The sequence below is a fragment of the Protopterus annectens genome, chromosome 17.part0, assembly GCF_019279795.1.
Source record: "Protopterus annectens isolate FY-2018-M chromosome 17.part0, PAN1.0, whole genome shotgun sequence".
Lineage (NCBI taxonomy): Eukaryota > Metazoa > Chordata > Ceratodontiformes > Protopteridae > Protopterus > Protopterus annectens.
Genome location: NC_056751.1, coordinates 754,419,375 through 754,436,653, shown reverse-complemented (window position 1 = coordinate 754,436,653; position 17,279 = coordinate 754,419,375). Strand labels below are relative to the sequence as shown.

Below are 17,279 nucleotides of genomic sequence, written 5' to 3'. Positions count from 1 at the left end.
TTGCTATTGGTATATCTGTTCATTACTATGTTTCATATTGTATGTATATCTAATGTTTGCTGCAGTATGTATTATTTGCTATTGGTATATCTGTTCATTACTATGTTTCATATTGTATGTATAGTAATGTTTGCTGCAGTATGTATTATTTGCGATTGTATGTATATTCAATTGTTCTTCATGTGCTCTGCTGCTCATTTATTGTTCTGGGGAGCTTTTCTCCCGAAGCCTTCACTGAAAAAGGACCCGTGTACAGTTGGAATTTCCCGGTAAATAAGAAAATAAATTATGCTTTCTTTCCACTCTTTAACCAGGAGAGAGAGGCAACATTGCTCAGTACATACTGTAAAGCAAGATTCTCTCCCCTATGACAAGGAACCTTTCATAAGGGCTATTGCAGGATTTCTCTGGCCTTGCAAGAAGGGACCCATCTGTGGCAGAGGTGACAGGGTCAAATTAAATCAAATCGATAAACATAATGACCTCATCCCCTGCAGCACAACACTAATCCGCCAGAGGACGTATTTGAGGGAACTAAAGTGTGTAACAAAGGAAAGGGAACGGTATGAGGTGTCTAAAACGTAATGGAGAGGGTAGGTAACCAAAATAATAAAGTCAAGCTCACAGGGGAATTACAGAAGTTCCCTCATTACTGTTAATACACTTCTACTGCATGCCAAAAACAATTCTGGCAGTCCGTCTAGAAGATGGCCGAATTAAAGCTGATCCCTTTCATGCTTCACTATTTGAAGAAGCCAGTAACTTGCCAGTCATGCATCTCCTGAAACACCATTACCGAACAGTAATGATATACAGGATATAGGACAGTTTGAAGAAGGGGTCACCAAAGCCTGCTTACTCCAGACTGAAAAGACCGAACAGTTAAACTACCACATATTATTTGGAACAAAAACTCACAAGGACTAGGAAAAGCTGAAAAAAACATAGAACCAGGATCCAAGCATCAAAATTTATTAAAACCTCTAGCACTTCAGCAAGAAGCTTCAAAGGAGGAGGCCTTTGAAGGCTTCTTGCTGAGGCACTAGAGGTTTTAACAAATTTTGGTGCTTGGATCCTGGTTCGACATTGTTTTTTTGCCACATATTTTTTGTTGCTTCTTTGTGTGTGCTCTGCACTCCCTGCACCATCTACTATAAATAGATAAGCTTCTGCCAAAATGCATGGTAAATTAAATAACAAATCTTTCAGCAAACTGCTACATCTTTCAATCTAGGCCAAAGGGGCTTTGGGGACTGTCTTTTATAGACCATGCAGCACCGTGCTGAATGGCATACAGTGGCATTCAAAATGGGTAGCTTAGCTCACTCAAGTTCCAGGACATTAACTTAAAATTACTGGTGCAGCAAAATGTTGATCTCACATCTCCTTCTATGCCCTACCCATCTATGTCTCTCCCTCACAACCATTCTACCACCAGTCTACGCCTCCTTCTGTGCTTCACCCATCAATGTCCCTCCCCCTCAACCATACTACCACCAGCTTACTCCTCCTTCTGTGCCCCCACCCATCGCTCTCTCCCCCTCAACCATACTACCACCAGCCTACGCCTCCTTCTGTGCTTTACCCATCGCTGTCTCTCCCTACAACCATTCTGCCACCAGCCTATGCCTCCTTCTGTGCTTCACTCATTGCTCTCCCTCCCTCAGAACCATTCTTCCACCATCCTATTAAAAGTTATTTAACAAAAGTAAAACTTTTTAGCATCATATACATCTAGCTATAGCTGAAAATAGCTAGTTACATTTTCTAGTAAATAATGGACTAATTGTAGCAACATAATTAGAAGTCTTTGCATAACAAGAAATGCAATATTGTTATGTAAGCTGTTAATCTGTATTGGTTACGGACAATAAGTTATATTGCAATCAAATCAATCAAATAATGCAGCCTTGGTAGGGGCTACAAAAATGTCTGCAGTTACTGTTCACACATGGTATTGTCAGGAATTGGGCAATATTGTACACACCTATTTAAAAAGCATGTTAACAACAGTCTGGTAAAGCCAGAAAATCTTTCCTGCAAAATTCAGCTGTATAAGAACAATCATGACATCATCAAGTATAGGATGACAAAAGGTAGGTAGTGTAATACGCTTCACTATATGCAATCTGAACTTAAACTCTTCTTTTACAAATTGAGTTAGAAATGCAATTGCTACCATATGGATGTGCTATGAAATTAAGGCTTAGTTCAATAACAATTTAAACTTAAAAAAAGATAGTTAGTTATTGCATAAATTCAGAAATGTGCAGTACAGAAAAAAGGCTTATTTTCATAAAATATATGATCCAGGTCTAAATCATTTTGGCAGACATAGTGGCAACACTGAATATATGATTTGGCAGTTCCAACTTAGTTGAATGATGTAAGTTTTACTTAGGTTATCACACAGCAAATGGAAACAGAATCCCCTTTTCACTGTTTCAGTAATTCAGTCATAAAAACATAAATATGAAATGGTATTAAAACGTCTCCATTAATAAATATAAATTAACTTACAGTAAGTAGCAAGTCAGAAAAGTGCAAAGATGTTATATTCATGCTTCAAAACACAAAGTAACACGATAAATACTCAGAAAAGTCCTTAACTGCTGTCACAGGATGGCAGTAAAAATCTGAGTTGTTGAATACGCGACTGCAGCTTGGAACCCAACCTAAAGCAGCCATCTCATGTCCCCACTTCAGCAAGGGCCTCTGGAGTGGGATTCAGAAAAACAGTGACTACTGTAGATGACAAGTGCAAGGGGCGAATAATTACCTGTATTACTTTACCTGCAGTGCACTAACTCAGCAGGCTCCAGACCTGGGGTACAATGGTTACATGTAGTCAGCCATAAAGCAGTTGTCATACTATAAGGAAACATGAACAGCAAACAGAGACAACATTCTAGTCCTTCTATAAAAAGGACGGTGTCTTCCAAGTGCAAGCCACATAAAAGTCAGGCTAAGAAATGGATTCAGATAATGGCAGGGAACACCTTCCCCTATAAAACACACCCACAAGTAAATGCAAAGCTAACCAATTGAAAGCAATGCACATTACCCAGAGGTAGGCAGACAGCAATATGAAAAGGTAAGACTTGATAAAAAAAAAAAAAAAAAAAAAAAAAAAAAACTCACAAGTAACAAGTTAGATGTCTCAGGAATGCTGAAACAAATAGATGTCTCAGGAATGCTGAAACAAAGTTTCATTTATGTAAATACAAAGTGGTATATTCCATTTACAGACTTTTTAGTATGGAATTTTCCTTGTTAAGGGCAGGCATTTATCTAATTAAATTAAATGCAAAATGGATACTAGGCTTACATTTTTCATCACATGCTCCCTCATGCGTAACCTTTCTTCCTCCATTTCAACCATGTCATCTTCTTCATTTTTAGGATCGTACACCTTTTCAAGCTGAAACAAACAAAATAAAGCATTACATACTCAATCTCTACATGCATTTAATGATGCTTAATAAAAATTTGAAGCCACAGTGTTAAATATACCAAAGTGTACTGCGTTTGTCCAAGGTGCACTGCAGTCACCCAAATATATCAAAGTGTACTGCGGTCACCAAATAATAAAGATTATCACCCTGTTGTGCTGCTGCAGATTTTTGTGTGTTTTATTATACTATCGCCACACCATACGTGTACGTACTGTAGAACTGGTACAATGAATAACATGCATCACACTATCTATAATAAAAAGGTGACTGAACACATACATAATTCAAGACCATTAACATTGGTTATGCTTTATAAATAGTATGCAAAATGATTAACGTGATTCTCAGACATGTTCACCTTTGCGGATACGCTGCTTCTGGGGTAACCTTGTGCCTCAGTGATTATGTCATGAGACTTTTTGTAACATACCATATCAAATATCTCAGGCCTTCATGTAGCACGAAAGTAATGCTACAACTCTAAAATAAGTCAAAGTACATGCTTTTTTTTTCAGTAGGTTTTTCAAAAAGTAAAGAAACACAACTGCACAAGTTAAATGCAGGCTCTACAAAAGGTACAGTCAGTACAAATTACTTAACTACCTGACTCACTGGCTGCAGATTAATAAAGATGGTTACCAGACAATGAGGAAAAATAAAAGCAGACACTCCTTGAACAATGCAGCAGAACAGCACATGGAACTGAACCGCTAGGGGTCCCACAATACAAGGACTAAAAAGAAAGTGCTGTCCTGCACAGGAGTAAGAATCTGTTCTGCTTCTGAAAGGAAATGACAGCTGCAGTGGCAAGCTGCCAGTACCACAAGCATATAACTCATGCATGTTTCCGGGCTACCTTAAATGTGCACCCTGCTCCATCCTGCATGCACCTAGGCATGCATGGTATGGCATCATTACAAGCCTGTGTGCAGCTAGCCTTGCCCATTATCCAGGTATGCATGTGTCTTCGTATTACTGGGACATGCAGACCTGCTGATGGGCAATCATTTCTGCACTTTTGCCCTATTTGGTGATTATGCGCTATTGTATGAGCAACTAATGCCTATCTGGTGTTGCACTGCCAAACTGAGTTTGGCTGTCCATGTTTTTGGCAGCATATCCTGAAACAATCTTAATTCCATTAAATTCACATCCTGGAACATTTTTACATTATGTGTATTTACTTCGATTCTATAGGTACTGCTTTATTCATTCTCCAATTAGCTGTCTAATTTTCAGTGTTATGAGTGCTGGAAGCCCACTAATTTAATTTTTTGCAGTTGACCACACGATACTGTGAATTTTGAGACTGAATGAGTTCTTCCAGTCTACTGATTTCCAAGTAAAATATTCTTTCTGGAGAGGGTTTGTAGACTTTTTCAACCGAAGAACTAACATCTGTGACAGATTATCTGAAGGACGTTGCACCTTTGGTTATCAGTTGTGAGTTCAAAACAGATTATAATAATTCAGAAAGACTGCAATGTCAAGTGTATCACAGGGTTCTGTATATACCACTATTCTAACTCTGTTTGACTTCCAACAAAGGAGTGACAATTTTCCTTGTTCACCCATGAAAACAAAATACTTCCCTCGAGTGCCACCAGGAATAAGCATCAATTGATACAACTATTTTTGGGGATTCATCCTTCCCCAGGGGTTGAAATTTTACAGCTATTTTTGCAGAAAAGGTTTTCCGAGCAGTCTTATTTACTTTATGAATAGTATGTGTAGGGGGGAGGGTCTACTTCAGAAGACTGATGAACCAAAAGACTGACAATTCAAAATACTGAACACATTTTTAATGCAGGGGGTGTGGGGGGCAGGGCGGCTAACTACATAGACCAACTCCAAGATCGCACAACAGTGGAGAAGGGGCAAATTCCAACAATCAGTATTTGGAATGTTCAGTCTTTTGTTTTTCAGTCTTCTGAAGTAGACCTGTGCAGGGACATGTTCTATGCTAGATGTCAATCAAGGGGCATCACAATTAACACCTGGTCTGCACTGTCTGGCAACCCACAGAATCTTTCCTATTTCTGTCTTAAATCCATCTCAGATGGGATAAGGGGAGAATGTTTTATTGCAATGCCCTTTATAGTTACAGTGCAGAACAGAATAAAGATTTTTGCGTAGTTCTCTTAGTATGCCAACACTACTCTGACAGTAACCAAAGTCCAGTGCACACTGAAAATGATCCTAATTCTTCGTGGCCACCCTGAGGAGTAGCTTTCAGATAGAGAATAACTCGAGTGGTAAAGATTTGCGAGACACATCATACAAAGTCAATCACACAGCAGGCAAGCACTCCAGTGACATTACTGTTTCTCTACTGAGTAGGACACAGCAGGGTCAGCCTGCAAGATTCTCTTCTATTATTTAATAATGTCGTCTTTCACATTGTAATGCCAGTAGTGTAAGGGTTTTCTAAACTGAAAAGACTTCTAATCTTTCCACATCGTTTACTCAGGAGGAACATAAACATTAGAGCTCCAGTACTTTGCAAAATGCAGATTTTATGTCCACAGAATGAACCTTGTACAGCTTTTAACAAACTATGGCCAGAAGACAACACGTTCTGTTAAACAGGGCAAATATTTTTGAATTTCTTTTCCTCAGAGCTCCTCAAACCCTCTAGCTATACGACATGTTTTTTGACTTGTTTTGGAACTTCTCTGTGGGTACACACAAAGCTAGTAGAGATGCATTTGTGCCCGACATTATCGAGGTGTATAAAAACATCACTACCTTTTCAGGTACATAACCTCACTATTCTGCTGAATCAAATGAAGGATCAGACAGACGTACAGTGTGCTCCCTATGTTACTCAGAGGGCTGTGTCTGGTGAATATCTTGTGTGTATGAACCAACAGATCAGTCTGTGCCCTTAATATTAGCTGGGTGCAAACATTACACATTATGCCAATTGTTGTCTTCCGGTAGCTTTACCAGCCTGCCCCAGGATTTCGGATGTATATTGTACCCTTTCTCAGTCTGCGAATCTTGCACTTGGACCTTTTTTTGATACTGAGGTTAGCACCTCTGGCTGCTCTACTTTATTGATACCAAATTTTTCTTTACTCACTTCAGAATTCGACACTTAATCTTTAGTTCCCTTTACAGAGTCCCTTTGTTTCTTTTGTGGTAAGTCTCTCACTTTTACTCATGCACTGCATGAAGTCTAGACTGGGGGAGGGGGGGGTTGCACTGGAATAATGCACCCCCTTACCCAACCACCACCACCATGGCTGACAAATGCAACCTGGCCAATGACAACTCCAGGTTGTACAGTTAAGCCCCTTCCACAGTATATGCTGCCTTACAATTTCAAGCCTTTCATTCATTATGCAGAGTTGTTTTTGCAGTGGTCTTCAAATTCTGTTTGAAAAATCTCTCCCTCTCTCTTCTGATGCACAGAGTAATGGAATATGGTTCTCCTACTGTCATTATCAACCAGAACATAAGGGAAATTTGCATTCTGATCCAACATAAATAGATATGAACTGTAGCCACTGACATGATCCATAGCATTTCTTTTTTTTGCAATTAGGTCCTAATCTCATGCCATTTTCCCAGTCAAATCCATTACTAGCTTTTTTACTTGTAACCTTATTTCTATGTCTAAATACATCTTCGTCTGTCTTTCTAGAAGCCTTTTTGTTCCAAGGACTATATACCACCATGGTCATAATTTTAATTTTGAAGTTGTCCATCTTATTTCTAATCATACCACTACTGAATTTTCTACGGCTGTCATTAATACCTTACAAGGAAGACAGTGGTTGCTTATAAAGCAATGAATGCATTTCCTTACAATTTATAATTTCTGTGATCACACAGTGCTTCGAGAACTAAAATGTATAAATTGATGACAAAGGTACCAAGTGCCAGGCTCAAATATTCTGTTTTACTGCACTCAGAAGCCACACATGCCAGTTATGGGTCTGAATTTAGTTTTGCTATAACTCAAACAAACCTTACCACCGTCAAAAATGTGTTGCAAGAGAGAAATGCATCCAGGGCCTTTGTTTAGGATCATACGAAGCTTACAAATGAAAGGTCATCAAGAAGCTTAGTTTAAGCACTCTTTAGTATTGAGAGTATGTTGATTATCTTTGGTAAGAAGATTATTTCCATGAACCTCAGACATGAATTTATCTTCCATCCAAATCAAGTCTTGTTTTGAAAGCACAGTCCTGGGAATTCATTAAGTTCTTTCTCAAGGTAGAAAGGCCCTTCTAGACTGATGTGCTCACTTCCAATTCAGAAATATGCTAGCTGCAATAAGGTAAGACCTCATTATTGGCTAATTTCCATGTTTCTTGAACCACAGTTACTACAGCAAAATGCAGACTCTGGCTGATCTGCACATCGCAGCAGTCCCCTTCTTGTGTAGGCAGGAGAATCCCATCCTCCAGTCACTCTTACGCAGACACACACTTGCATGCATGCATGCCCACACACACCACGGTCCCTGTACACATGAATGCATGCCCACACACATCACGGTCCCTGTACACATGCAAGCATGCCCACACACATCACGGTCCCTGTACACATGCAAGCATGCCCACACACATCACGTTCCCTGTACACATGCAAGCATGCCCATGGTCCCTGTACACATGCAAGCATGCCCACACATCATGACCCCTGTACACATGCATGCATGCCCACACACACATCACGGTCCCTGTACATGTCCCCTCCATTCTACAGTTTCCCATCCACGCAATACTTTAGAATTATTACAGCATGTATATACAGGGCCCTGGTGTTCTAGTGTAACCACCCACCCCTTCCTATCAAGTTTTGATGTTAGTGTCCATTGGTTCCACCCACCCATGATCTCCATAGCAACATTAGTGCTATCACGGTACTTAAGGTATTCCTGGTAGTCTAATGGCTCCCCCAGTCCCCATAGCAATGCTGGTGTCACTACGAAATTGCAGAGTGAGATTTTCCCCCATCCCTGAACCCCACAGTAAGGCCAGTGCTGGTACAACTCTTTAAACATTAATCCCTGGTAATCTGTGGCTCCCCCCTCATGCTCTTATCTGTCACTGCTTGTTATGGGCCTTTTAAAGTAAGCCCTGGTGTCTAATGGTTTCCCTCCCCAATGTACAGCGTTGAACTTGGCCTTCTGGCCATGTACATTACCACTACATGGTGGGGATGACCAGGCTGAGCAATACGTCCAAGCACGTTCCTGAATCGCACAGCTGTGTAAATTCCTTTTTCCTGGAGGTGGCCCAGGCAGACAGAACATGACTAATTAGCACATGCCTCTCACCCCTAAATTGCCTTATTAGCATTCAGCACATGGCTGCAGCACAAACCCTTCACAGTGCTATACAAAGACACTGTGAAGAGTACACAGCTGTGTACACATTGAGGCTCCTTCATGAATGCAACCCAGTGTGTCACGGAGTTGTAGGAGGAATTCATTTCAAAGGCAGGGAATGCATTTGCTTAGGACTCTGTCATAAAAGCAGGTGTTCCTGATATTGAGGTAGAGGCTAAGGTCTTTGGTACTATTCCTGGCTCTGCAAAGTTGGAGGATGTTGAAAAAAGTAGGGACTTTCAGTTCTTGAACAGCTAAATAGAGATCATTCTGCAGAAGTCTATACAAGACAGTACAGGGTACTGTGTGGGAAGCTCATGAGACCATAACTGAAGTGTCTATACCTGGACAGTTTGCATGATCCACATGTATGATGCACATCTCACATACATCATTGTTTTCTGTACAGTGAACCACACGTATGATGCACATCTCAGGTACATCATTGTTTTCTGTACAGTGAACCACATGTATGATGCACATCTCAGGTACATCATTGTTTTCTTTACAGTGAACCACATGTATGATGCACATCTCAGGTACATCATTTCTTTCTGTACAGTGAACCACATGTATGATGCACATATCAGGTACATCATTGTTTTCTGTACAGTGAACCACATGTATGATGCACATCTCAGGTACATCATTGTTTTCTGTACAGTGAACCACATGTATGATGCACATCTCAGGTACATCATTGTTTTCTGTACAGTGAACCACATGTATGATGCACATCTCAGGTACATCATTGTTTTCTGTACAGTGAACCACATGTATGATGCACATCTCAGGTACATCATTGTTTTGTGTACAGTGAACCACATGTATGATGCACATCTCACGTACATCATTGCTTTCTGTACAGTGAAATTTCTTAAGGTCATCTAAATTGTACCAAGAGCAGCCTTGTGGCTAAAGTAACTGGATATGGCTACATTTACAGTGTGCGCAAATGTACTAACTACCTTATTAAATCTGTTACAGTACGTTCTATGTGACACTGCATAGCCAGTGCAGCCCTTGCTTATGATGCATGTATAAAACCCAATGAACATGGTCGAACACAAGTACAACACTGTACATGTACTCAGCCTAATCAAAGCCTGTTCTGCTGCTTTAACAGGTCTGCATGGCATTCCAGTAGGACTCTACTACAGACAACAGGATGTTTTTAACATAATGCACACTCCAAAATATTCTGTTAAGGACACAAGTTGTGCAGGCCCAGGCCACTGGTACAACTGAACTGCGTGTGCACACAGAGGCGAAGGTGCAACATCACTGTCCAGTGACAGTTTTGGGGAACAGCTGCAACAGCTACTCCAGACACACGAGCCCCGACAAGTACTGCAGACCACTACTCCAGAGACACGAGTCCCAAGTACTGCAGACCCTACTCCAGATACACGAGCCCCAAGTACTGCAGACCGCTACTCCAGAGACACGAGCCCCAAGTACTGCAGACCGCTACTCCAGAGACACGAGCCCCAAGTACTGCAGACTGCTACTCCAGAGACACGAGCCCCAGCAAGTACTGCAGATCGCTACTCCAGAGACACGAGCCCCAGCAAGTACTGCAGACTGCTACTCCCAAGACACGAGCCCCGGCAAGTACCACAGACCGCTACTCCAGAGACATGAGCCCTGGCAAGTACTGCAGACCGCTACTCCAGAGACACGAGCCCCAGCAAGTGCTGCAGACCGCTACTCCAGAGACACGAACCCGGCAAGTACTGCAGACCACTACTCCAGAGACAAGAGCCCCAAGTACTGCAGATCCCTCCTCCAGAGACATGAGCCCCAAGTACTGCAGACCGCTACTCCAGAGAGACAAGCCCAAAGCAGACCGCTACTCCAGAGACACGAGCCCCAAGTACTGCAGACCGCTACTCCAGAGACACGAGCCCCAAGTACTGCAGACCGCTACTCCAGAGACATGAGCCCCGGCAAGTACTGTAGACCACTACCCCAGACACACTAGCCCTGGCAAGTACTGCAAACCGCTACTCCAGACATACGAGCCCCGGCAAGTACTGTAGACCGCTACTCCAGACATACGAGCCCCGGCAAGTACTGTAGACCGCTACTCCAGACATACGAGCCCTGGCAAGTACTGTAGACTGCTACTCCAGACATACGAGTCCCGGCAAGTACTGTAGACTGCTATACCAGACATATGAGCCCCAGCAAGTACTGTAAATGGTTTCCCCAGTCCAGACATATGAGCCCTGACAAGTACTGTAGACCACTATTCCAGACATATGAGCCCTGACAACTACTGTAGACTATTCCAGACATACGAGCCCTGACAAGTATTGTAGATTGCTGTGAAGTGACACACGGTATCTGTGGACCTGTTTGCATGATCACAAAGAATACACATGCCACATGCAGTGTTAATAATAGGCTATGCATAACAGATACTGCCAATGAAACCTGTGTCCACTGACTCAGGTCATCACAGATAACACTGTCTATGGTGTGACAATCTGCACGTGGATGGCACTGTGGCACATCTGCTGATTAATCTCAAATGCCGCCAGCATGTCATGAATCAACTGACATAGAAAGGGAGTGGCACTCCCAGACCGCTACTCCAGAGAGACAAGCCCAAAGCAGACCGCTACTCCAGAGACACGAGCCCCAAGTACTGCAGACCGCTACTCCAGAGACATGAGCCCCAAGTACTGCAGACCGCTACTCCAGAGACATGAGCCCCGACAAGTACTGTAGACCACTACCCCAGACACACTAGCCCTGGCAAGTACTGCAAACCGCTACTCCAGACATACGAGCCCCGGCAAGTACTGTAGACCGCTACTCCAGACATACGAGCCCCGGCAAGTACTGTAGACCGCTACTCCAGACATACGAGCCCTGGCAAGTACTGTAGACTGCTACTCCAGACATACGAGTCCCGGCAAGTACTGTAGACTGCTATACCAGACATATGAGCCCCAGCAAGTACTGTAAATGGTTTCCCCAGTCCAGACATATGAGCCCTGACAAGTACTGTAGACCACTATTCCAGACATATGAGCCCTGACAACTACTGTAGACTGCTATTCCAGACATACGAGCCCTGACAAGTATTGTAGATTGCTGTGAAGTGACACACGGTATCTGTGGACCTGTTTGCATGATCACAAAGAATACACATGCCACATGCAGTGTTAATAATAGGCTATGCATAACAGATACTGCCAATGAAACCTGTGTCCACTGACTCAGGTCATCACAGATAACACTGTCTATGGTGTGACAATCTGCACGTGGATGGCACTGTGGCACATCTGCTGATTAATCTCAAATGCCGCCAGCATGTCATGAATCAACTGACATAGAAAGGCAGTGGCACTCTCATGATGCTCTGAGATTGTTGGTATACTCAACCTACCTGCAGTGCACTCGTCCACTGCCACAGATGCAGGGGGCTATCACTACTGGTTGTTGGAGACAGGGGGCCTTTTCCCAGTGTGGATGGTGACTGCTCAGAACATGTGGCTTCAAACTCTTCTGTGGACAAGGCTATATACTTTACCCTGTAGTATGGCTGGATGCCCACTCAGGATGGAGAGACTATGCCAGTGGACTGTGCCTCGGGTTATCACTGCCTCATCATCATAACCAGCCCCCACGAGTGATAACATCATTCTATTACTGCACACCAGCCTCTGCAGATGTCACCACAGCTGGGCTCTAATATGGGAATACACACCAGGTGTAGCATGGGTACCCTCTGCTGCATCTGGGCCCCTATGTCATGTATAGTAAAGGTGTCCACAGAAGATGGACCATATATTTCCAACCTGCATCTGCTGCCATTCTGACGTGGAGATGGATGCATTTTTAAAACCTGTAGCCACATCTCCAAGGATGATCCTACAACCACTGTTCCATCTGCAGAGACATGAAAAATCCTCTTGCTCAGTCAGTTTGCAGCTCCTAGGAGACTCTTCTACAGGTGATGTCTTACTGATGTAGAACACATCACATAGTAGTATAGTATATTTACAACACTGATGTAATGTGCAGGTATGTCTCCCCATGGCATTAACTTCACACACCGCCTTCTGCTGCACCTACTCCTGTAAAGGCTGGTCCCCAACACAGGCTTTTCATGTGTATAAAGTGGGCACAACTGAGCATCTTATCTTTTTACTTGAGTGATGAGACTGTGCAATCTTCACTGTGTTTCATCCTCCGGAGATGAACACACCTATAAGCACGAGACAGAGCTACAGACTACACATTACTGGGACTGGTAGGATAACTAAACAAAGGGGTAATTAGTCATACCATGCTACCACAAAAGGGACAGTTAAGGGGATAGGATACAAGACATATGTAGAGACAAGGGAATACATAGACTTGGTACACCTGTCACATGTGCACTGCCCACAGGACTCATCCAATTTGTTAGGACCAACAGGCAAGCATAGAGTGCAGCAGTTATCCTTGCAGCCAAGACAAGGGGACACCTTGGGAAATAGCCACACAGCCCTACTCCAGCACACTGGGGAAGGGGATACATATGTGTTGGAACAGGACTGCTAGGCCACCATTTAGGACTGCCAGACCATATCCTCACCATAGCAGTGACAGGAATGTACAGGGACTGACTGTTCCAATTTTATGGACTACTCTACTGCCAATACAATATACAAGGAAACACATGCAGACACATGTATGAATGCTAGCCTTTTTCTCAAGTGAATTCCACAGCAAAGATGTACATCCTTAAGAGGGAAAACAGACAGATTACCACAGTTCCACAGGTCCCTAGTGCCAGTTCACAGCAGTCCACAGTTACCGTGTGCCACCTCACAACTGTCCAGTGTGCCACTTCACAGCTGTCTACAGGTCCCATGTGCCAACTGCTTCCCTATTATATAGACGAAAGTTTAGCTTGTCGAAATGTGAAACATTGACAGCTAAACTCTGAAACAGCAAAACTGCGAACGGCCACCTAAGCAAATTTTTCCCATGGAAAAATTTGCTTGGCCAGAGACCACAAAAACCTTTAAACCCTAATTAAGTGGGGGCTTTGCCCCTCACACCCCGTCTAACTAAATATACTAACTCCGAGATCGCTGTACATCAGGGAAAACGGCAAATTCTAGGTAACAGCCAAGTAAATTTTTTCCCTGAGAAAAAATTCACTTAGGTGGCCGTTCACTGTTTTGCCGTTTTGGAGTTTAGCTGTTGATGTTTCGCATTTCGACAAGCTAAACTTTCATCAGTATAATAGGGAACCGTGCCACCTCACAGCTGTCTACCTGTCCACAGGTCCCGTGTGCCACCTCACAGCTGTCGACAGGTCCAGTTACTGTGTGCCACCTCACAGTTGTCTACAGGTCCAGTTACTGTGTGCCACCTCACAGTTGTCTACAGGTCCAGTTACTGTGTGCCACCTCACAGCTGTCTACAGGTCCATAGTTACTGTGTGCCACCTTACAGCTGTCTACAGGTCCAGAATTTGTTGCTATTCCTCATAATACTACTACTGCCAAGACATCCAAACAGCTTCCAAAAGTTGTGCGATCCAGTAAGCAAAACAGTGGCATGCCTCAACAACGCAAGTTTATATCTGCCTGTGTAACATGTAGGCAAATTAAGTCAGGTTGAAGAAATCTATGACCGTCTTATTTTGCAGCAGCACATCTGTGACCGAAGCACTCACCTCTAACAGCTTGTGGCTACAAGCTTGAGCTGGATACTTGTGCAAGTATATGCATTTTGTTACTGTGCAGCTACCCACTATTCAGAAATCATGTTGATTCATATGCTAACATTTTGTTCATCTTGTCAGTGATCTATGGTTTCTTTTATTTTCAGTTACTAAACATCCATGTCCAACTATCACCTGCCTGGCATCCTCATAATAATCCCTAATCCTGTACCTGATACTACACCCCTGACTGGGAGCCACCATTGATGGAAGAAAGGTCAACTGGAAAGGAACATTGTGGCTTGTACTGTCCTCTAGCTGAGGCCATCATTGTCATGGTGGGACAGGGAAATGGAAAGCCAAGTTAGTGCTGGAATGTCTGCACTGTCATATTATCCTGCACCAGGGCATTTTTCTCTTAGCCTTATTACCTATCACCTAGAACTGGCACAACAGTTAAGGTGTTTAAACTTACAAACACAACTTGCAGGGATTGATTGTCAAATGGGATACTAGTGACTGGCCTCTCTGTGGAGGTGGAATTCCTATCCTAACTTCTTAGGTCCTACACAAGACACACCACACTATCCAGTGGGTGAAACTGAGTTTTATATCAAATTCTGCAAGTTTGTGTATAATTCCCAAGTGGTGTACTGTATCAAATGCCTTGGTCACGTCAAGGTAAGCGGTATGCACCATTCTGCCCTTATCCACTGCTTTGGTGACCTTCTTGAAGTCCACCAAGATCAGTAGGCATGATCTATCCTTAATGAAACCAAAATGGGTAGTTAGAACGTAACACAGGAGCAAAACAATGAAGGAGTACGTCACTAAAACACAAAGTTCCATATACTGGATAACTCCACAGCACTATAAGTTCGTAGCCACAAAATCAAAATTTTTAAAAGATGTAGGTTTATTGCAATCAGGTTAGCAATTTCGCAGAATAGCTTCATCAGACCTTTAAACACAGAATCTAGATGGATTTAAATACACTGCTTGGCGGAAAAAACATAAAACTCTCAAAGTGACACACAGATTTTTAACATCAGTTACTTCAAAAATAGAATGAAGTAAAAAATGACGACAAATAATCACTCAAGGAATTGCATGAGTGCGATCTAATGAATCCAGTATATACAGAAATCATGATACAGATTCTATCAATCTCTAGAGTGCAATCTAATTAATCCAGTATATACAGAAATCAGGATACAGATTCTATCAATCTCTAGAGTGCAATCTAATTAATCCAGTATATACAGAAATCAGGATACAGATTCTATCAATCTCTAGAGTGCAATCTAATTAATCCAGTATATACAGAAATCAGGATACAGATTCTATCAATCTCTAGAGTGCGATCTAATTAATCCAGTATATACAGAAATCAGGATACAGATTCTATCAATCTCTAGAGTGCAATCTAATTAATCCAGTATATACAGAAATCAGGATACAGATTCTATCAATCTCTAGAGTGCAATCTAATTAATCCAGTATATACAGAAATCAGGATACATATTCTATCAATCTCTACAGTGCAATCTAATTAATGCAGTATATACAGAAATCAGGATACAGATTCTATCAATCTCTAGAGTGCAATCTAATTAATCCAGTATATACAGAAATCAGGATACAGATTCTATCAATCTCTAAATTCAACTCACTTAATAGAACATAATACATCTAAAAACAGATATCTGTAAAAACAATATATATACATATACAAAACGTATGAAAAAACTCATGCATATAAATGAAATAAAACAAAATAAAATGAGTGCATGTGTGATATGTATGTGTAGATAACCCCCTATCACTAAAAGAGCAGTCGGTTACAGTATCAACTGTATAGTCTACCTTTTGTAACCTCCTCATTTTCAAGAAGGGGTGTATCGGAACCTTCCCATTGAGCCCGGGTGGCATGTCAGACCTAAACTTCATGATCCAATTTGATTCCTTGGCTTCAGTATGGGTTTTGACATCCCCTCCTCTGATGTTTCTATATACATTCTCTACTATTCTAAATTTAAATGAATGTCCATTCCCATTCTCAAGGACATGTTTCGCCAAGGCATTGTGAACACTGCCTATTCTAATATGATACATATGTTCACGCATTCTATCTCTGAGACATCTGTTGGTTTTCCCGATATAGAATGCGGAACATACCGTACAAGATGCCATGTATACAAGGTCAATATACATGCAATTGCCATGGGCTCGGAGATGATGGCTGACTAAACTGGTGGGATGTATAAAAATGGGATCTGTATCAATGTATGAACAAAAGTTACAATTGTTGCATGGCATGGTATGTGATGGACCTGTATACCCATCCATATGTAAGGGCTTGGGATAGCATAATAGCCTTTTAAGGTTCATCTTATTCCTATAGATGAATCTAGGTCTTTCACCAATTACTTTTCTCACCATAGGCTCAACTGATAGAATGTGCCAATGTGATTTTATAATGTCTTTGATAGACCCATTATCCCTGGTATAAAACAGAGAAAAAAACAGGAAATTCCATACTTCCGTTGGTCCTGTCACTTGTATTAGCCATGGTATTAGAATTCATATCTATAACAGGAGGGTTCATAGACCCAGTAGTGGAAAAATATGGTGCAGCTATATTTGCCCTTGAGTCAATAATATCTGTCATTCCTGTAGTTAGATCAAGTTCAGTATAACTACGTGCGCCCTGAACCTATCTCCCAGTTCCTCAAATGCTGTATAACATTCAGAGTCAACTGGGGTGTATCTAGAGACACGCATCGCTTGCCCCCGGACTATGTTC

General features: G+C 42.1%; 1 protein-coding gene across 2 annotated transcripts in view; it reads right to left on the bottom strand.

Annotated features, from left to right (window-relative positions):
• The window catches only part of LOC122791611 (nucleobindin-2-like), a 917,099-nt gene that overhangs the window by 303,161 nt on the left and 596,659 nt on the right, over nt 1-17,279 (bottom strand). For both annotated transcript variants that reach the window (XM_044059400.1, XM_044059401.1), the window contains exon 9: nt 3,329-3,421. In XM_044059400.1, coding sequence (XP_043915335.1) covers nt 3,329-3,421 — 93 coding nt within the window. The remainder of the gene's footprint in view (nt 1-3,328; nt 3,422-17,279) is intronic.